Here is a 22,574-nt window from a genome sequence, read left to right as displayed (position 1 = left end):
GAAATATTGAAATTTCGGAGCAAATAGAGAAAAATTTAACGGATTTTGATTTTGCATATATGAACATAGAAGAAGATGGTTGAGTGCCTCCAGAAATAACAACACCTTCTTAAAACAAAATATAAATCGGTTGCAATATGAAATATCGTTTCCATGCTGAGCCCATGGCTTTGTTGGACGGCCTCAAATGGATTTTTCAGACCTAAGCGAACGGTCAAAGAGACGTAAAACAGAAGATTTACGTTCTAACTATAATGCCGAAGAAATAAGCTATGCTGCGCCATGCAACTGCGAGAAAAAGGGAAACTTGTTCATCAAATGTAATGAAAAATATAATATTTTCAACTCCTTCACGTGCTGAAAAATATCAAAAGCTTTGAAAAAAATTGACCAGAAAATTATTCCATATACAGCAGACTAAGCACTTTCAATAGTTGTTGAAGGAAAATTAACTAAGTTTCATAATAACCATATGTATCCAAACTTAAGCCTCAATAAAATTTATTCATTCATTGGACAGCTCGGCGAAGAAGCCCAAGAATCACGAAACAAAGATATAAAGCGTTTCGAGAAAGTTTCCCAAGAAAATTTTCGAGGCAGCAAAATATGGAAGATGTGTTTTATAATCTCTTGGTCTCTTCTGACCCATTAATAAGTGGTTTGAGAAAACTAAATCCTAAAACAAAAAATGCGTTTCCCTCTGAAATACTTCAGTTTCTAATAAAACCAGAGATCGAGCAAGCAGACTTATAGTTACAGTTTCACAACTCACAAGTCATTGAATGATATACACACATACAAACTCACACTCATGTTTATTTATGTATATAGTTGTTATCTATGCCTGCATTATTTATTTATTTATAATAACGACTTTTCAACTGTTTTTTTCAATCTATTGAATGTATAAATGTTGTATTATTAAATGTCAAATGAAAGAAACTCTATGGCGTAAAGTAAAAAAAAACGACTTTTTTCATTTTTTGCTTCTTTTTGTGAATTTTCGTGTAAATTTACTTAAAAATGGTGAATTTTATGGAAATTTTCTTATTTTGATATAATCATGCAATAATAAATTGAATAAACACAAAAAATAATTTTGGCCATGTTTTTGGGAAAATTTACCTGTGTGCGACACCAATACTTGCCCTTATAGAGCAAGTACAAAATTAATTCTTTTGGAAAAAATAATTTGAAAATTCACATTAATCATAATAAAAATGTATGGAAAAGCGCACATTACAATAATTAGGTATCGGCCGATCAAAAAGTTTGATTGATCGAAAAGTTTGTTTTGATACACACACTACTATTTAGTCGGCTGCCTTTGAGTCCAACCCGACTAAATTATCGGACGATAGAAGGTCTTTTGTTTGCAGCCTAACACATACACAATCCGTCTGAAACTAGCTTAATAAATTATGTGTCATTTGTCACTTTAGTATTTGTTTAAACATTATTTTATTAAGGTTATCTACTTTTTTCTCAAAGTTAAATATTTTCCAGTATAGTTTTAACCTTCCCCTCCCCCACTTCATCTAAATCCACAAACCAACTTCACGATTTTCAGCATTTATCTTACAATTTTGAAATTTCGTTGACTAAACTATAAATGCATAATACTTTAAGCTTTTATTTAAGAAGGCCTTCCATGAAGAGGTTAATGAGAAAAAATGTAGTACAGAATAAAGCAAAAAAGTTTCATGCAAAAAAATTTACAAAATGTATTTGTAAATTTTCACAAAACTGTGCAGTAAATCTTGTTATAAACTGCTTTAGAGACATATTAAACAGCAATGAAGCTTCAAACATATTTTCTCATAGAAAAAATTGTAAACTTTCATATTCTGAACAGTCCAAGCACCCTTTTGTGAGAGATCTTCCACATATTGCACATAAAAACCAAAACTCATTTAAACTATGTTTTATTTGTAATAATTAAATTTATTTATATATAATTTTTTTCTTGAATTTATTTGATTATATAGATTTTTTTTATTTTTAATTCGTTTCGATACTTACAAGTTCGGGCGCTGGTGTTAATTTTTTGTTTTCGATTAAACGACTGTTTTTTTATTTATCTTTTTGAATTTTCATATTTTTTAACTGATTTTTTGCAATTGCATTTCTTTCATAATAATAAATTTGAATATCAACCTAAAATAATCTACCATATCCTTTGCGATAACGCTGTTGCCTAGCCCTATTCTGTGAATAACTTCGACACATGCCGGGCGTAGAAACTTGGGAACTCAAACGACGCTGGCTAAAACTATTCCTAGACGAACAAGGCTAACTGAGTAGATCCTTGATTTCTTTATGCATGTGACATAAGAAATCTACATAACTTGCTGAACCATCTGTACCACGATCTTCGATCAGGAAATGCCGGAATACACTCTCAAGTTTGTCATTTTGTCGCACGCAAGTTACCTGAAATAAAAAAAAATTAAAATCCATTCTTAGATAATATTTATATAAGCTCTCTCTCTCTTACCCTCATGTATCGTGTCCTTTCCTGCATAATTGTATCAATAATTTGACGCACTCGTTTCGCCAACGGAGTATCGCCAACAATAGCAAAACGTTCCGAATTCACTTGCTGTGTGCATTGAACATTAAATAGTGGCTGAATAAAGGATTGTGGAAGGGCCTGGCCCAGCCAGAAGAACAAATACACTCCATTCTCTAAAATGTATGCTCCATCTTCGGACATCTTTTCATGAGTAACACGCATTGGTGGCGGTAAATCGTTCTCATCTGGTTCGACATTATGAATTGGAATGAATCTCGGATAGAAGAATGTAACAGACATTTGTAGGTCCATTGAGAGGACAAATTGAATGACATATGATCGGTCATCGGTTGTCATGTCTGAGCCTCCAGAAATAGCATCGTTTTTAATCAAACATGAAACATACAATGGTAGGAGCTTAAGACACTCTGGTAAAATCAATTGACCCGCCGATGTTGGTGACGTACAATGCTTGCGATAGCAAGCCAACGTCTGTGCCGATCTATGAATTAGATTATCTTTGACCACTTTAGGAGTGAGTTCCATCAGTTTAAACATGGATTGTTTGGCGAAGAACAACATGATTGCATCTAGATCACAACTCTTAAAGACATCAGCTATCGTTGTTGTTACACGGAGGGCTAAATTCAATACTCTCAAGCGTCGTTGCCCACCGCTAGATGTGTATAATAAAGCAACTTGCAGATAGATATTCTCCTCGGGTGGCAGTTTGTCGTCATGCTTGATTTCAATTGCAATTGCTTTATTTGAATCTAATTAAATTGATTGATAACGTTAGATATTATTTGTAAATAAGATTAAATAAAAGTTTTATCTTACCAATACTAGCGAGTTCTACATCGGTTGTGCCAGACATGAAATAGTGGCCGTAGAAATCTGTTGCACGAATGCCAGCTGACGTTCTAACTCGCATTACTGCATCGAAAGCAATTGGTCGCGATACGTTTTTAATGATATCTTCAATCAGTCGATTTCCATCAAGTTCAGCCTGGAAATCAAAAATTAATTTATTATTATTTATTTTTTTATATTTAAAGCTCCTAGGGTCAATGACTAATTTTTGATTTGACTCCGTTTTATGCATAACCTTTTCTTAATTTATTAAAGAAAGTTGTAGATAAGATTGGGATTGGAATTGAGAAGGCGATTCCAGTAAACGAATTTAAAGAAAGGTAGCACTGAGGATAGCAGTAATACGTTCATTGGAGCTAGTTAAGATGGAACTGGATGTTGGGTAGAAGGAAGAGATGAGGTTTTCTTAGATGACGGGGAGTTGAGTTCCCTGGCACGTAATAGCTCATGATCATAAATCAAATCAAGGATGAATATGGGTTTATTATTGAGAATTCATTTATTAGAAAGAGCGATGCATTTGTTGAGGATTGATATCAATAAAAACGAGACAATTATGAGTTCAACTATTTCGGAGTAAACATCAAATCCGGATCAGTGAAGTGGATAATAAACGAATAATTACCTGAAGAAACTTCTGTAACTGGTTTTGCCAACAGGTTCAAAACTAGCTATAGTTCAAGTGCTTTCTCTACAAAACCTTAATTCTTTCAGTTCTGCTATATGATGTCTAATTTTGTACAATAAATAGAAAAGGCGAGCTAATAATGTACTCTATCGACGAATATTTGCGGGGAGAGCGAATTGAATAGAAGATAAAAATGGAATAGCGAATGAAGAAAACTCTCCAGGCGACAAGGAAAACATACCTGCACTTAAAAGAAAGGTTTGAGTCAGAAAGTTTTTTATTTAAAATGACTGTGGGTAGCACGCTTGGGATGATTAACAATGGAAAGCCGTCATGTCTTTTTCTATGACTTATAGAGTGCATAGGAAATAAATTCAAAAATTTTTTGAGGATAATGATTACGGAATAAGATGATGTTATCAACGAGGTTTTTATGTGTTCTAGGAATATTTGCACGAAAAAGAAAGGGTTTAGAGGAATGGTTGAGTTCTTTTTTTACCGAAATATAAACGGAATCTGAATAAAGACTGAGATAAGTTCTTTTTCGATGAGATAATATCATTCAGTTCAAAAAAGTTGAAAGCAAATAAAATGAACGACTGGGGTCGCACGTACTTGCTCTTGCAGTTCAAAGCACTTTTATGTTAGTCTACTTGTAGATTAAATATGTATACATTAAATATGTGGTAGATCGGGCGATCGGGAAAGAGAAGAACATGTTTTTAAGATTTTGTGATTAGATTGTTTTGTTCTAAGAGTAAAACTGAATATTTCACTAGAACACTGATTTAAAAAAAATTCATCTGATTCCCATCAGGTTTGAAGAACTATTTTGCAATTAAGTGGCTATACATTAGGTTGTGTCACTTTAGTCAGGCGTCAGTGGTCAAAAGCTGCATTAGGATCTAAGGTTTAAGAATATGTTAAAAATAATTATAATATAGTTCGTCTTTGACGGTTGAAGTTGTTAAGAAAAAAAGATTTTATATGAACAAATGATTTTTTTCCTTCAGTCATTATTTCGCAGCCTTTTTACTAAGTGTTCAATTCGAACAAATATAAGCTTAAAAGAAGAAGAAAATTGGTTTTATAATACAAATTATATATACTACTGAAATCAGTAAAGTAGAAGAATACGCACTATTTTTAATTGGATTTTTTAAATTATTGATTTAATATAGCTTCCATACAAAAAAATTGGCGTTTCGTCCCGGTGGAGCTCACTTGGACTCATCAATTGACTTATCGTAACGCAATCACTGTTTATATTCAGCTCAACTTACATAGATTTTTAAACAAAAACCTAAAAAAAACCATAAGCTCTTTTCTCAACAAAAATTTCAAGTAAGACTGCTGTTTTCTCTGTCACCTATTCTTCGATCACATGTTGGTTGCTCAGACAATCTCAAGCTATTAGATGGCTATTCTAACAAGCATTTTACAAATCCTCAAAATCTTTTCAAATCGTCAAGAGGGTCAGAGATTGGAACAATTCCATTACTACTCACATACTGTCTTAGACTCAATATATGGCTTTTCAGGATATGCTTCACTTAGCTGTATAAGGCTCATTTCACATGAAGCCGGAAACCGTCCAAACGGTGCGTTTAAACGGTTCCCGGCTTCGTGTGAAATGGACCTGATTCAACTGGTGTTAGATTTTTTTTTACAGAAGGCATGATATAAGAAAAATTGGTGTCCAACTCCAACAAATTCTTTAGAAATATCATATTATTATGTACGTACATATATCAATTAGTAGTCTTTTTTTTTGCTTATTCAAAGACTACTTAAGTTTCAAACCTGACAAACTCCATAATAGAAATAAGCTTTTATTTCAAAAAATATAACTGACTACAAAGAGCGATATTAAATAAGCCTATTAAATTGTATGTGTTATGTAAATTTTGCTAACATACCTGGAAGTAAGTGTATTTATAGACTTCTCCTCCTGTTAATCTTGAAACTTGTCCAATTGTAGCAATATCCACATATGAATTATTAAATATAAACAAATCCACTGAACATCCAGCTTGTACACAATCCTGACCCAATGAATTGTATGCTGTTGTTTGGGGTGTCAATATTGTTTTCTCTTTCTCTGTACCCAAAAGTTTACGATCGTCACGATTACGAAGTTTTCCCGGAGCTTCACATATCGGCAACGATGAATTGAATACCAGCAGCTTACCAGCACAATTTGATGCTTTAAGTGCTTCTAAACCAGCTTGTATGGCTGGCAAAAGAATTGTTTCAGTTTCTTTTGTATCGATAAACATTTTAGGAATTTGTTCCATCAATGCATCGATAACAGCTTCAGATTCTTCTGGATCAACAAGGAAACCATCGAGCAGTGGCATAAACATATCATTGACATCACCAACAACCATCATTTGTGGTTGGGCCAAGGTGCTTTTGATGTTATAGAAATGGACAGTACTGTTGTAGGTGATGAAACCAACACGCATTTTCGACTTCTCTTGACCCTGATCGACAGGGAAATTCTTGATTATTCTTTTTATTTCTTGACAAAGCAAATGAACTAATCCAGATTTGATGTTATTGTAGGATACATCAATAACAAATACATAGGCTGGAATTTCTGGAGGAATATTGTTCTGAAAGGGAATTAAGATTATTGAAGAATATCAAATCGATGAGAATACACAAAATATTTACTCGGCAATAATCTTTAGTTGCAACAAATTCGTATGTTCCTAGTACCAATTCAGGTCTTTCGTATTTATCCACACGTTGCCCAGTATGATCAAGATGTTGGAAGTATTCCGTAGGAACTGGAAACATAAAAAGAGTTGAATACATAATCTAATATTTCAAATATTTACTAAGCTTACCTTCTGTCGACACTTTACACATTAGACATTGGAAGCGACGACCAGCATCGATAAATTGCATATTCGGCGACATGTATGCCTTGCAACGATTGCAACGTATTGGTCCTAATTCTCCGAAATCAACAATTGGTGGATCATATTCACCTTCGACGGTCTTGGCATAAGGGGAAATAACCAACGAGAAGGGCAGAGCAGTTGTTTTGAGCAAATCAGATGTTGATGGAACGCAATATAAAGATGATCTAAATAAATGACCATGAGTACACTTGGACAAAAAAAAGTTGAATAAAGAAGTACAAACCTGACAAAACGAGGACTTGAGTTGCCTTGATCCTGAACAATGAACTTTGTTGTTACCAGAGGTGGCAACAAACCAGGTTGATTAGTCACAAATGGGCCACCAGAATTTCTTTGATTTTCAATCATAACTTGAATTGGATTTGGCATCTGATCGGGATCTAGACGACGTGGAGCAGCCGCCTGCTGCTGATACTGTTGGTTGTACATGCCGGGAGGTTGCTAATAAGAAAAATCAATATATTTTCAAAGAAAAACTAAATCTGTTATATAATGCGTTACATTATATCCCATTCCGGGCATTTGTTGTCCTGGCTGCATGGGCATTTGACCCGGCTGAGGGGGATAACCAGGCATTTGTCCTGTTGGCGGAGGCATCGGCCCAGCTTGGTATTGCATTGGGCCACCACCCTGCTGGAATGGCATTTGTCCCGGCATTGGAGGCATCTGTCCTGGTTGCGGGGGCATTTGACCAAGTTGTGGTGGTTGCCCAGGCATGGGAGGCATATGCATTTGGCCGGGTTTTGGTGGCATTTGGCCCATTTGTGGGGGCATTTGCATTTGACCAGGTTGTGGTGGCATCGACATTTGGCCAGGTTGTGGAGGCATTTGTTGGCCTGGCTGAGGTGGCATCTGCATTTGTCCAGGTTGAGATGTCATTGGCTGACCAGGCATTGGAGGCCGACCAGGCATTGGAGGTTGACCAGGCATTGGTGGCTGCCCTGGCATTTGAGGCTGACCGAACATTGGAGGCTGACCAGGCATTGGACGCTGACCAGACATTGGTGGCTGACCAGGCATTGGAGGCTGACCAGGCATTGGTGGCTGACCAGGCATTGGAGGCTGACCAGACATTGGTGGCTGACCAGGTATTGGTGGCTGACCACCCATTGGTGGCTGACCACCCATTGGTGGCTGACCACCCATTGGATGCTGGCCAGGCATCTGCATCTGTCCAGGTTGTGGTGGCATTTGTTGACCCGGTTTAGGCGGTTGACCAGGCATTTGCATTTGTCCTGGTTGCGGAGGCATCTGCATTTGTCCAGGTTGCGGAGGCATTGGCTGACCAGGCATTTGCATCTGTCCAGGTTGTTGGGGGATTTGTTGACCAGGCTTTGGAGGCATCTGGCCAAATTGCATTGGCTGCTGTTGTTGTTGTTGTTGCTGTTGGGGTGGTTGTTGCATTTGATTTTGCTGTGGTGGATACATTGAACTTGGTTGCGATGTTGGTGTTATTGATGGAGTTGGGAACTTTTGCTGCATTGGTTGTTGTGGTTGTGGAGGGAATGGGCCAGTGCCTTGTGGCTTTTGTTGTTCTTGTGGTTTCGGTGGTTCACCAGCCTGAGGTGGCATAAATGGTGATTGCTAACAAATTGTTGATGAAAAAATTATTGATATAAAATGTTGTTAACTAAAAATTTTAAATTAACTTCTTAATCTACAATACAAATTCGAAAAATCAAAATTCAGTCATTCTATACCGAAAACTGTGAAAAGGCTATGTCATTGGAAAAGTGTCGTAATTTTTACTTTATGGCAAGTTTTTGATTCCAAAAAGAAAAATCGAACAAATTTAAACTTCTGTATGAAGTTAATTCAAACTTTGCAGTTAAAGATTTTTGGATTATTTAGGACCAAAATTAACGGTATTTTCCATATGACCAAAATGGAAAAGGATGTTTTTTTCTCAAAAACGGATCTAACGATATTGATTAATATATAATTCGCAAATAAAGTCGTACTTTTGAAATAAAAAACAATAATTGTTGAAACGTTATAAGCGGTACTTTCCATAGAACATTTTTCTTGATGTCTGACTTTCTTGTAAACGACATGAAAGGTTTTAAAAAAAAATTTTGTATAAAAACGTTTCAGTAGATCGAATGTTTATTTATCTGTTTTTATCTGTTTATGTAGAAAACTATTATAATAAAAGTCACAATAGTATGCCTTTTATTAGACATGAAAATAATTGTTATTTTTTTCTTTTATGAGATTCGTAAAAGATTTTTGTTCACATTTCGAAAAAAAAATTTAAGCGGGTTTCATAGAAAATTTAGTATATCGATACCAAAAATTAAAATTATGAAAGATTTTTTTATAGCTCATATTTTTGTATGGACAAAAAGATAGCAGAACAACAGAATAGCAGAATCAAAGATCTGGTAGAATAGGCCCAGATATCAGTATCTTCAAAAACTTGAATTACTAAAATAGATATAACACCATGACAACAAATGGCAAGTTCTATATTTTTGGGGGAAAATGCTAAATTTGGAAGTGCTGAAGGCCTACACTGATGGATCTACAGAGGTGCAGAGAATCCACAATGGATTGTTACATCAAAATAACATAATATAAGATTATGTATAATGTTGAGAGTAAATAAATTTTTTCAAAAATCGTTATTAACGGTACCTCCCATAAAACCGTTTTTTTATCTGATTTCTTCCAAACGATTTGCTTAATTTCAACGAAATATTATTCCAAAAACTATTATTTAGTTTTTATGTAAATAAAATATAAAATTGAAAAAAAAATTTTTTGGATTAAAAAAAAAGTGTTTTTTTTTTTTTTTAAGAATCACATTTAAGAAAACGGGATATTGAATTTTGTTGAAATATTGGATTTAGGTGTTGATAATTTATTTCTACAAAATAGCATACTATTTTTGTTTTAAAACTTTTTTCAAAAAATTATTTATAAAAAATTAGTTTAAAAAAAAACGACTCTAACGATTTTGAATTTTGTTTTTTAAATGCATCTATATAAAAGATATTAAACTGGATACTTTTTTGGTGCTCTATTTCATTTAAAGAGATGTTTTTAGTTTGAAGAAAGAATTTTATGTTTTTTTATTTTCATATATACATACATTAGACTGATTCAAAAAAAAATGTTTTCTTTTGTTCAAAGCATAGTTGAAATTATTGTTGGAAATAACGAAAAAAAAATACTGTAAAAGTTTCAGCCCTTAATGTCAACATTTAGTACCGCCGCATCCAAATTTCTATTTCCCATACGATTTGTATGGGAAAGATTGTGTATTTGTGTTAGGCTAGATTTAATCATTTTCTTGTATAAAATTGAACGCTCTACAAAATTGCATTTATGAAATTAAAAAAAAACGGACGCGAAAAATTAATTAAAATAATTTTTAGTTGAAAAAATGAATAATTCGAATTTATTGAAGAAATCTAATATGATAGTATTAGGGGTTTGAGAGTTATATAAAAGGATCTGTGAAACCAAAACACAACATAGAATACAAATATTTGAAAATTTTGCCAAATTTTTTGAAAAACCTAATAATTTCGTCAAAAAATCGGAAAAAAATGAGAAAAAATTACTTTTTATATTTTAAAGTTGAATAACTTCGAAACGCGGGGGTAAATCAAAAAAAATTAATAAAAGCTTTTTTGTAGAGCGGACAATTTTATAAGAGAAAATGATTTTGTCAAGCTTTTTGGATGAACCATTAAAAAGATAAAAAATTCTAAACACAAATACACAATCTTTCCCATACAAATCGTATGGGAAATAGAGATTTGCGATGCTGCGGTACTAAATGTTAATATTAAGGGCTGAAACTTTTACAGAATTTTTTTTTTTCGTTATTTCCAACAATAATTTCAACAATGCTTTGAACAAAAGAAAATTTTTTTTTTGAATCAGTCTAATATACATACATTTATTTTTGAATTCTAAGAGCAAGTACATGCGACCCAGTCGTGAATTTTAATTTTTGTTTTTAGAAAAATTGAGCATTTTTTTCTTGTTTCTGTAAAGCAAAGCATTTCGTATCGAAAATTTGAGTTTTTTTTTTTTGTTTCATCAGAATAGGTACACATAAAGAATGATGAAAAAGTGGTCCATGAAATGCCTTTAAACCTAGTTTTTCTTAAAAAAGTATTTTGCATTGTTTAATGCAATCTATCTAAATCTCTTTCCTAAATTGTTAAATTGTTGCTTAGGGCTAGCCATTTCTAAGAATTTTAAATAAGGTTCAGGCCTGTTAACTATTGCAGATATTGAAGTACTTCTTAACTTTGCACTTTATCTTAATGTTTTACTGAGCATTTTTGTGGGACGAGGCGTGGTCTTGATGAAAAATCCAGTATACTGGTTCACAAATACTAGATAATTAAGTAACAAGTTTCTTCAATATTTATTTACAAAAAAAGGTGACCATTCTTCACCAGTGAACCAATTTTATGTTACTAAATTAACCAAGCAATTCTTTTTTCTTAATTTCTTTTTCAGTATAATTACAATCTAATTATGGGAAGCTACTAATAGAAAGCTATGGTATACTCACAGTTTTTGGTGGTGGCATATGAGGCATTCCCTGTAAATCAGGAGTTTTCACCGTCATCTGCTGTTGCCCTGGCTGATTGGGTTGCCCAGTTGGTTGTTGCATATGCTGTCCCATTGAAGGAGGCATACCTGGCTGCTGCTGCTGTTGTGGGGGACCAGCTTGTGACATTTGTGGTGGCCCCTGTTTCATAGGTGGTGGCCCACCACCAAGACCTTGAGAATTTGGTGGTGTCGGTCCATTGGGATAACCCATCAAACCAACTGAATTATTATTGGGCATCATGTTGTTATTGCCACTCTCATTTGGAGCTGGTCCATTGCCCATTGGTGGTGGTGGCATATTATTGCCAGGAGTTGCATTAGGAAATGATTTTGTTGGGTTCATTGACATGCCACTTATTGAATTTACCAACTGCAATCGAAATAAACTCATTAGAATCTTCTGAAACATTTAATAAAAAAGATTAGATACCTGCTGTTGATAATTGCCATTTAACATTGTTTGAGATTGTGGTGGAGGCATTGATACTGGAGGCCCACTTAGCGGAGGCTGCTGCTGTTGCTGTTGCTGTGATTGAGGCCATCCTTGGGGCGGATATTGTTGCCCATATGCTGAAGGATTCATAATTTAATTTGTTGCTATTACAGACGTTTTATCAACAACATAAAATCACAGAAACAAAAAACACTTTCACTTAATTTTTTTCTCTCTTAACACGGTGGCCAAAAAACTACACGTCTTCTATCGATGTTGTCACTTTTGACCTGTCCACTGAAACGATTGATTTCCGTTCACGTATGCAAAAAAATAGAGAAACCTTTTTTCTGAGCGTTATTTAGTGGCTTTTCAAGGACAATTTGATGAATTTAGAAAAGCCTTTCTTTTTTACACAATCGAATAGCCTTTTATGAGGCAACTATTTCTTAATTGTTAAAGAAATTCCACGTCAGAACAATATTTTTGCAGCAAATGAATTTGTAGTAATCCCCAATTTGCCTGCCTTTTGGTTCGAAAGTGTCGATGGTGTAGATGATTTAACGAATATTGAACTGTCATTTCATGCCACGTAAAACTGCTAGAACTTGACGAAGAAATATTGTAGTTTTTGACATTTGTTAATGCGTTCAGGGAGTTTTGTTAATTTTTTTGTTTATGTCGTTTTCTATTGACTTCTGAGATTTTTGTGTAAAATTCTGAGATTTTCCACTGCAAATAGAATATGAAATCTAGTTTTGTAATTGTGTGCAAAATCTGTGCGTAATAAAAAAAATAAAACAACAACAAATGTTCAGACAAATGTCAAACAGAGGAGTGTGTGTGAAAGTGGGTGTGTTTGTATGCGTGAATCTTGATAATAATCCAGAATCAGATTCTTGAATAGTGGAAGAATCTCAGATTCCATGATCTATTTGCGTCCTGAGATTCAAAAAAATGACAAAAAATGAATCTGAGATTCAAGAATCTGATTCTGGATTTTTATCAAGATTCACGCATACAAACACACGCACTTTCACACACACTCCTCTGTTTGACATTTGTCTGAACATTTGTTGTTGTTTTATTTTTTTTTATACGCACAGATTTCGCACACAATTACAAAACTAGATTTCATATTCTATTTGCAGTGGAAAATCTGAGAATTTTACACAAAAATCTCAAAAGTCAATAGAAAACGACATCAGATTCATTTTTTTGTCATTTTTTTGAATCTCAGGACGCAAATAGATCATGAAATCTGAGATTTGTCCACTATTTCCCCTCTTCACCCCCCCTTTCAACTGTCAAATTCACAAATCTCATTCTGAGATTCGTCAATAGAAAACGACATTATTTTATTTTTGATTGTTTTTTTGATAAAAGATGATTTAGTTTTATTTTAGTAGTAGTCTATTGTATGTATGTATATATTTATTGTTAAATGACCCTCCGTCAATCCAAACGAATATTATGCTCCCATGAGCAAGAGTAGTCAAACCATATATAAAAGACAGCTACGAGGCATTTCAAATAAATTGTCAAAGCAGGCAAAACATTATAGCCGCAGTAGTACTTAAGATATAGATAAGAACACACTTTGTAATAGAATTTTAAGTCTCAATAAAGAATTCAATTCAATTCAAAAAATTGATAAAAGATGCTTGGATTTTTTTTAAGCAGAAGTAGTAGGCAGATTAATACTACGTTTCCACCTACCCTAAATCCGAGATTTATTCTAAATCTACTTAGCTAAATCTCGGATTTAGCGTAGGTGGAAACATAGTATAAGCTAAATTTTAGCTCCAATATAGTTAAAATTCTCCTATAAATTTAGATTTGTTCAAATTTAGATTTAGATTAAGGAACTTCTTTTTAACTTTAGTAAGGTTGTCGGGCATGGAAAAAGAAGAATTTTATACAAGTTTGACCATTATAAGAATGTACTTATAATGTCTATACGAAGCTTAAGCGAAGTTTTACAGAAGCTCTACCGAAGCTTTGAGATTTGACAGATAGCTTTCCCAACTAATGAAATCAAAAACTTAATCAGTTCAAATAGCAAAAAAATGTCCGAGCTAAATTATTCAATGTCAAAACCAAAAAGTGTCCGAGCTAGATTATTCAATATCAAAACCAAAAACCAAATACAAAACTGGATATAATTTCTGTTAAGCTTCTATAAATTCATTAACCAAGCTTATCCGAAAAACAAGCTCTCTTCGGCTAAGTTTCTTTAACAGTATTTAAACAACTTATTAAAAGTTGTTAAACAAGTTCTAACCTCTATAAGCAATTAAATTCTCAAGCAAGCTCAATACATAAGCTGTTTAAAAAGTAGAACCTGCGAGATTTAAATTTCCAGAAGCTGTTGTGTTAGTTGGGTATACAATATACAAACTGTATATGCATGCAGACGTAATGTAAATCCAAGATAAAAAGAAGTACCTGCGAGATTTAATTGTAATTCCCATCTCTCCGTTCTGAATCCATCCATAACTGCTAGAATTTAAAATAATCAAGAAACACACTCATTTTGCTAAACTGTCAAAATATCAAATGAATTTTTTTCGATTTGTCACTTTTTTCAACCGAGCAGTCAGCGAGTTCTGTCTGCTGTCTGGCTGGATCGTAAATTGATAACCAACAAAAAATTTATTGTGAAAGAAAATCTACCCAAGATTCTACAAAACTTTTTGATTTATTTGGTTATTCCTTTAAATCAAAACATTCACAATTTCTTTGTACATTTGTATTTATAAATATGTCATCAAACGATAAGAACACTGCTCCGGCAGTTAAAGACGACAGTGACCTCAACGAACTTTTGGATGGTAAGATCATTTTTCATTCAAAATTTCTTCTATATGAATTCAATTCGAATTTTTTTTTTGTTATTATGTAATAAAAATGTATATAATTGTAGATGCATTAAAAGACTTTGAAAAGACAGAACCAACAACAAAATCATCAAAAGCAGATAGTACAACCGCTGAAAATGATGACCAAAATGCATTTTTCATGTAATTTCTATCACAAATCTATGTCATTTTTGATTTAATAGTCTGTCTGATTTAAATTTAGTTTTTTTTTGTCGTTGCTATGGTTATCTTTATTTTTATGTGTATTTTGTTGATTATCTATTTTTTAGGGAACAAGCTAGATTGTTCAGCGAACGAATGAGTACTCTTGTTGGCCAACCGGAGGCCGGAGAAGAGCAACTCAATGAACAAATGTTGGCTGGTTTTAAAAAAATCGCCGAAGCAACTGCGATCGCTATTCAAGGTGAGAGCACAGCTAACGACGATGAAGTCAAGAAATACTCTGATAGTATATCGGAAGCTCTTAAGGTAGATTGATTGATTCTTCTTGTATTCTAAACTTTGTTCACAGTCAAATTGTATTTTAAAATAGGGTATGAATGAAGCCTCTGGAACACTTCAGACGGGTCTTTCGGAAACAGACGTAGCTAAACTATTTTCAGGACTTGGTTTGGAAGAGGTGAGTTGTTATGTTTAATTATTATTATGAATAAATCAATAAATGGAAAATTCATATTCAAAATAAACATGCACAATTTATATATTCATTTAAAGTAGCAAGCAAATTAGCACATTTGTATTAATATTTATTATTCAGCTGTCGGACTTAAACAAAAAGCAAAAAATTAGCATATTTGTTAACAACGACCTTTTGAAGTAAACAAATAATTTGCATAGTTAATACATAGCTAGATTTGTAGAGAAATGAGATAGTTACACTTTTTGTAGTTCTCTTTCTCTACACCGATACCACATTTATAGGAACATAATTTAAAATTATTTTCTTTTGAAATAAAAGAAATATCTTCGGAATAGGTACGGAAGAATTCATAAGGCTTCTGAAATTCTTTTATTCGCACGACCATAATATGACAAACAGAACGTTTCTCAGAAGAGAAACTTTCTTCTTGATTTCAAATCAGAATTCACTGAGAATGGGCAGGTGCAGAAACGTTAGAGACTAAGGCCCATTTGCTGAAACGGAACTTAAATCTTTATGTGAAACATAAACCCTTAAACTCTACATAGTCGTTTGCACGAACTTCAAATTGTGTCAAAAATTTCTCTAAGTTTAACATAACTTAGGGGCAAGAAATAGTAGAACCTAAGGGTTTTATGTTATACATAAGAAATTTTAATTGAGCAAATAGCCATATTATACCTTAAAAAAGGATTTTGTCTATAAAATTAACATCTGTTATTAATTTAAGAATGGTAAACTCACTTTTGAACATGTTAACCATGGTAAAATTGGCTGCATAAATGTTTATAGAAGTGTTTATCAATTATCTGTCACTTATTGTGACACACAAACACATTTACAAAAAAAATCCTTCACATGAATAATTTTTGTTTAAAAAACCAGACACTCAATTTTTGCCACTTTCACTATTATTTAACTATTTTCTTCAATAAAAACCACAAAATACCAACATTGTTTAAAAATTTCAGCTTAATTGCTCAAAAAAATTAAAATTTACTGACGTTTGTATCGATTTGAAGTTTAAATTTGAAGTTCTCAGCGATTTCTCGCATGAAAGTAAAACATTGCTAGGTTGAACATATATATTTTTTAGAAACTTAGAATAAACTAAGAAAAACATAAAGGCTATGTTCGTCCTAGCTATGATTCAAATTTATGATCAGTATGAGCAAATGGGCCTAAATATTTATGTAATTTCTCGGTCTCTGATTGGTCAACTGTCTAAAAAAGTTCCTTCCAATTTAGATAATTTTATTGGAGAGCCAACTGGAAAGTTAGGCAAGAAAATTTTCCCCAAAAATTAATGTCGTTTTCTATTGACGAATCTCAGAATGAGATTTGTGAATTTGACAGCTGAAAGGGGGGTGAAGAGGGGAAATAGTGGAAGAATCTCAGATTCCATGATCTATTTGCGTCTTGAGATTCAAAAAAATGACAAAAAATGAATCTGAGATTCAAGAATCTGAATCTGGATTTTTAGCTAGATTCACGCATACAAACACACTCACTTTCACACACACTCCTCTGTTTGACATTTGTCTGAGCATTTGTTGTTCTTTTATTTTTTTTATACACACAGATTTCGTACACAATTACAAAACTAGATTTCATATTCTATTTGCAGTGGAAAATCTGAGAATTTTACACAAAAATCTCAAAAGTCAATAGAAAACGACATTACAGAATTACGTTAACAGAATAAAATCTATAAGTGTGAAAAACGAGTAAAAAGTGCATTATCGGTTATAATTAATATAATTTATTTTTTAAAGTAAAGTGAAAGGAGAATGGGTATTTTGGACAAAAACAAAAATTGAAGAACAAAACTCTCAAAAATAGGATTGAAATTGTTATTTTAAAATGCTTATAGTTTGGGTTCTAGTGGTTGAACATTCAAGACAAAGGTCTTCAGACTAAGGGAAAATGATAGAGTATCATATTTTGAACCTAAAATGCACATTAAAGTTATAACGTTGAGACAATTAACATAAATTGTTATCCGTTTTTGAAGTATGTCACAAAAATAAAAACAAATTTATTCCTGGCCGCATAACATCCACGTTCCATACAAACTTGCCCATTCTCCTTTAGTTTCTGCCCCTCAATGATCTGTAAAATTCTCAAGTAAATTTCGAAATTTGATAATAATGGCGTATCCAAAGTAATTTAATAATTCTAATATTTCTTGAACGTGCCCAATTACTTATATTTAAACACTAAAACGTCAAACGAAATTCCCGAGTGGAGAAGCAAAAAATTTGTATTGGATTATTCACCTATACATATTCCGATATGAAATCGTGATAATGCCGAATACAAAATTATGTCGTTTTCGATTGGTTTCACTCAATTCTGAATTTATATACATGTATGTCACATATGTATTAAAATTCAGAATTGAGTGACATACTTTTGTATTCGGCATTATCACGATTTCATATCGGAATTTTGTTATGAATCCAAAAAAAACAGTTACAGAATCTAGAGCCGCCTTGTTTTTGAGAAGGATTTCAAAAAAAAAAAAAAAAAATGGGCCTTAAGCAAAAAAATTCAAAAATGTTCTCATAAAAATTGTTGCTATAAAATGTCAATATTTTCAATATTTTCAAGAACTTGCTTTACAAATTCTTAATTGTCAAATACATTTCTGTTGGAAGAAACAACTTAAAAAAAAACACTTTACTTTTCATTACTTCTATATTTCAACTCTACAATCAATCACATATTCATTGCTTTTAAATTTTTCATTTTATTATTTTTTCATCATCATTGTAAAAAAAAAATTTATTCGAGTTGTGTAACCGTTTCTGTTTTATTGAAGAATTTCTTAAATTGTTAATAATTCGATAAAACATCTTATTTTACTTTAAAAAAAAATGAATAAACTTCAGAATTAAATAATTAACGGTTCATTCTTGAAATAATTTCGTTTTTTGATGAGCGTATTCAGCGCAAATACTAATTTAAAAAGAAAGATAGAAATGTAAAAAAAATATATTTGTATTTTTAAATTACTTAAAAACGTTGACAATAAAACAATGTGTCATTTAACTTCTTCTATAAAAAGGAATTTCGGAAAAAAAAATTGAAAATGATCAGAGAACATATATGTTGGTATGCTACATTAAGGTCCGGTTTGTTCACAATCGATAACTTTTAATCAGGGATTAATCCAGTCGATAATCGTAGAATCTATTTGAATCTATAATTTGAGCAATTAATTTGAGATTTCGTTAATCAGCCAATTTTGCTCGATTAGCACTATTTAATCAAGGATTTACTGGAATTCAGTTTGTTCATACTTGATTTACACACAGGCATGTGTTTGTTTTTCATTGCTTACACAATACCTACAAAATTTTGTATTATTGTTGTTTTCAAACAACAACGAATGAAAACTGACATTAGCATGAAGTTTATATTGTTGTTGAGTCTTACTACAAACGTGAATAAGTAGAGTTGTGTAATATTAATCCCTGTGAACTTCCCTTAGAGGATATAATATATGGAGTGCTTGTTCCTATACCTAATACATTGTAACGCCATATGCATTAAAAAACAAAACAAACATTTCTTTGGCTGCCATTTATTATTATTTAAATAATACAATAATAATTATTTATTCAAATTGTAAGACTTCAGCTAAGTACAAAAATGCGCCCCAAGCTGCATCCTTTCTCCAAATGTAGATACTCTTTCTATAAGACCAATCGAAAAATGTATTTTTTTTTTTTGAGCCTTGGAAAGATTCCATGTTCTTTTGGGCTTCGGCCTCTTTGGCATACATGTTTCTGAAAACATAAGTGTTTATACACAAAGTCGTTTTTCAAAAAAGCCAGCTCTTTCATTTTTATTGTGTAGAAGGTACCGTTAATTTTGTCTTAAAAATAAACTATCAACTTCCCTAAAAAATATCAAAAAACTAATAACTAGAAAGTTTGAAAAAAATCGCTTATATCGAATACCTTTCAACAAATAAAATCGAATGGAAATCGATCTCGATCCGATTTACGTATCCAAAGCAATGGCTCGTATGCAAAATGAATGAGCTTAAGCTATAACTCACTTTTCAGTACATTTTTTACAAAAATATCTCAAGAAAATGTACTGAAAAGTGAGATAACAGCTTAAGCTCATTTTTATTGCTGCGACCCAATGTGCCGAGCATAATTTTAAAACAAAAAATCGATTTCAAATAGATTTTTTTTTTTTTAAGAAATAAGGAGAAGCAAAAATAAAAAAAACATGCACAAAATCTCGCTGTGCACATTTTTTGTTGATGTCAAATAAATTCATCTAACTCAACTTTATTCGAATCCGAACTGTTTAGTATCAGGTCAAGGTTGTCATATATAGTATTTGAAGAGGTACTACTAAATTCGTACAATTATTGAAAAGTTTTCCATTTTGTTTTATCAATATTTATTCATATTTCTTTTTAAATAAATAATACAACAACTTGTATTTCAGGGTGCTGAACCTGATGAGAATCCTTTCCTACCATTCATGGAAGGTATGATGCAGAGTTTACTCTCAGCTGAAATCCTGTTACCCGGAATCAAGGATTTACTAGAAAAATACCCGAAATATCTAGAAGAAAATGCTGATAAGATCAGTCCCAGCGATAGGGAAAGGTAAATATACAAATCAATATATTTTGAAATACACTTATTACTTGATGTTTAATTAAATTCATATGATAGATACGAAAAACAACTAGATCTCTACAAGGTAATTTGCAATCGTCTAGAATCGGAAAATCCCAATGAAACACCAAAGGAAAAACGTGAAAATTACAAACTTGTGATGGAAGATATGCGCAAACTTCAAGAATACGGTCAACCACCAGAGGAAATTGTTGGTGAATTGGCTGATATGTCTGCAATAGATCCTGCTGCGGCAGCCAACCCACAATGTCCAATGATGTAAAAGTATTTATAAATAATAATAACTGAAACGGAGCATGTTATTTTTCTTATGTGTATAATTTTTTTTTTTATTCTTTGTTTCTCAAAGAATTTGTAATATTTTAGTATCGATTTTATAAAACAACGGTGGTTGATAAATAAAGCAAGCCAAAATGAATCATTTAAATTATATATTTTGTTCAATAGTAAATTATCTGTTGATATTGATAGCCTCGTTGTTGTTATTTTAGTGAGAAAAAATACAGCTAACGTCAATTAAATCAACAAAAAGTAGTTTAAGAAAGTTTAAACACGATTAGTTCCGAAATATGTCATCGATTGGAAGACTAAAAAAAAAATCCGACTATTCTTGTTTGAACCCAAAAAATTAGGCGCCTAAAGCTATAACAAGCAAATACCCCACTTTTCGTTCTCATTTTTGATATATATTCGGCCTTATCACGTAACGTATTCCATCGTATCGTAAAATTTCTACGATTCCCTAATAAAACAATCACAAAATCCGATTGTGTTGACGATTTGTATAAAATTTTCCATTACGGACGGATTTCGTGATTATTTTTTCGGTAATCATAGCAAATTTCCGATACGAATGGAATTCATAATAAGGCCGATTATGTTAGGTATGTATGTTGCATAGGTACCACTATCTCTCAACTTCAACACATTCCTTCAATTGCTTAAACGCTAACTTTTTTTTGGCAAAGATTAAATAAAAGTTTAGGAAGGTAGTTGCAGCACTTACCAGTCACGAACTTGGCTTCAAATTTTCAAATGGGAAGTCGAACAAAAAATTTTAAAAAGTACAAATTGTGAATCTGCTTACAAGCAAAAACAATCCAAACACCTTTTGTCATTAACAATTTAGGTAATATTCGTGAGGATTTTGTCAAATTCGTTTGAGGAACTAGCTGGGGCCAGAGCTGACGAGGAATTCGAGTCTGATGAAGAAAACTCTAGGGAAACCAACAGAATGTTACCTGTCGAATAGAAGTTGAATGGAATTGTACATCAAAGGAATTGTCTTTAATTGGAAAATCCTTGAGCGAAATAATGTTGTATCAAACAAGGAAGAAGCTCAAACTTCCTATTGAATGGTGTGTTGGAATAGGGACTTACGGATGTGCGGTTATGGTGTCTGAATTTCGAGGTGCTGTGACTGTGTAACTCGCCAATATCGTTCAATAACTAATTTGCCAACAGTTTTGTCAGAATAATATATTAATGGTTCCAATCGGTTAGTGCTGAATTCGGCCACAATTTACGAAGGGGACGATATACCTATAGTCCGTTACACTTGGATAGCCTCACCCATAATTCACTTTTAAATCATTGTTTTTTTTTTGTACTTGCTTGATGAGAGTAAATGTAATTTTTACCAAGCTACGAGGTGGTGTTTTCTGAGTTGATTCAGTTTGAAGTCAAAATTGGCGTTTTTTCTGTAACATCAAAATAGCTTGACCGCATTTACTATAGATAAAACAAATGAATCGGTCATTTCAAAAACCAATTTAGTCCAAGAATTTGAATTTTTTAAGGTTAATTTAGTATTTGAGTTGTAAGACACTTATGTGTAAAATAACCGTCATATTTTATTAGAAATAATAACAAAAAAACAAAACCGAAAAACTGTTTTGGACTTAAGTTGATTTAGCAAGAAATAGCATAATGTGGTATATAATTTAACCAATATAATCTCTTTCAAGAATTTTGTAATGGCTTATCATTGAAAATTGTTTTATATAGCATGTTTCGTTATTTTAAGGTCTATAATCATTCTAATTTGGGTTGGCTCACCAACCGTTTCAACAAAAAGAAATCGGGTCAATTTTTAATCATTCCTCTATATTTGTGGCAAATATTAACCAAACTGAAGACTTGTAATTGTTGAAACAATCACGACGATGCCGAGACAGGGTCGTATTACTGTATTTTAAAATGTGGTATGATCAAAATTCTGTATAACGCTGTACGATACTGTATGATTTTAAAATTCTGCATTTCAAAATGCTGTAAATTCAGAATTCTGTAACTTAAAATACTGTATGAGTAAAATACTGTTTATTATAATACTGTTTTACAAAATTGTGTATCTTGAAATATAGTGATACAAAAAACACTGTGTTTTCGCAATTGATGTAGAATTGATAAAAAAGAAAGA

The 22,574-nt window shown here is 32.4% G+C and overlaps 2 protein-coding genes across 2 annotated transcripts; one reads left to right on the top strand and one right to left on the bottom strand.

Annotated features, from left to right (window-relative positions):
* Positions 1-1,919: 1,919 nt before the first annotated feature.
* LOC129921198 (protein transport protein Sec24C) lies at positions 1,920-12,513 on the bottom strand. Its single transcript, XM_056002927.1, has 10 exons — positions 11,958-12,513; positions 11,487-11,897; positions 7,451-8,533; positions 7,173-7,390; positions 6,872-7,113; positions 6,696-6,811; positions 5,936-6,634; positions 3,356-3,524; positions 2,498-3,288; positions 1,920-2,433 (listed from the first exon to the last, which is right to left on the bottom strand). Exons 1-10 carry the CDS (start codon positions 12,108-12,110, stop codon positions 2,293-2,295), a joined length of 4,023 nt encoding a protein of 1,340 aa, XP_055858902.1. The 5' UTR covers positions 12,111-12,513; the 3' UTR covers positions 1,920-2,292.
* Positions 12,514-14,638: 2,125 nt separating this feature from the next.
* On the top strand, positions 14,639-20,582 carry LOC129906752 (peroxisomal biogenesis factor 19). The gene is made up of 6 exons (XM_055982647.1): positions 14,639-14,794; positions 14,887-14,983; positions 15,112-15,310; positions 15,375-15,461; positions 19,956-20,119; positions 20,189-20,582. Exons 1-6 carry the CDS (start codon positions 14,725-14,727, stop codon positions 20,412-20,414), a joined length of 843 nt encoding a protein of 280 aa, XP_055838622.1. The 5' UTR covers positions 14,639-14,724; the 3' UTR covers positions 20,415-20,582.
* The last annotated feature ends 1,992 nt before the right edge of the window (positions 20,583-22,574 follow it).

This window comes from Episyrphus balteatus, chromosome 1 (assembly GCF_945859705.1).
Source record: "Episyrphus balteatus chromosome 1, idEpiBalt1.1, whole genome shotgun sequence".
Lineage (NCBI taxonomy): Eukaryota > Metazoa > Arthropoda > Insecta > Diptera > Syrphidae > Episyrphus > Episyrphus balteatus.
The sequence above is the reverse complement of the archived record's forward strand: the minus strand, read 5'-3'. Positions and strand labels throughout refer to the sequence as shown.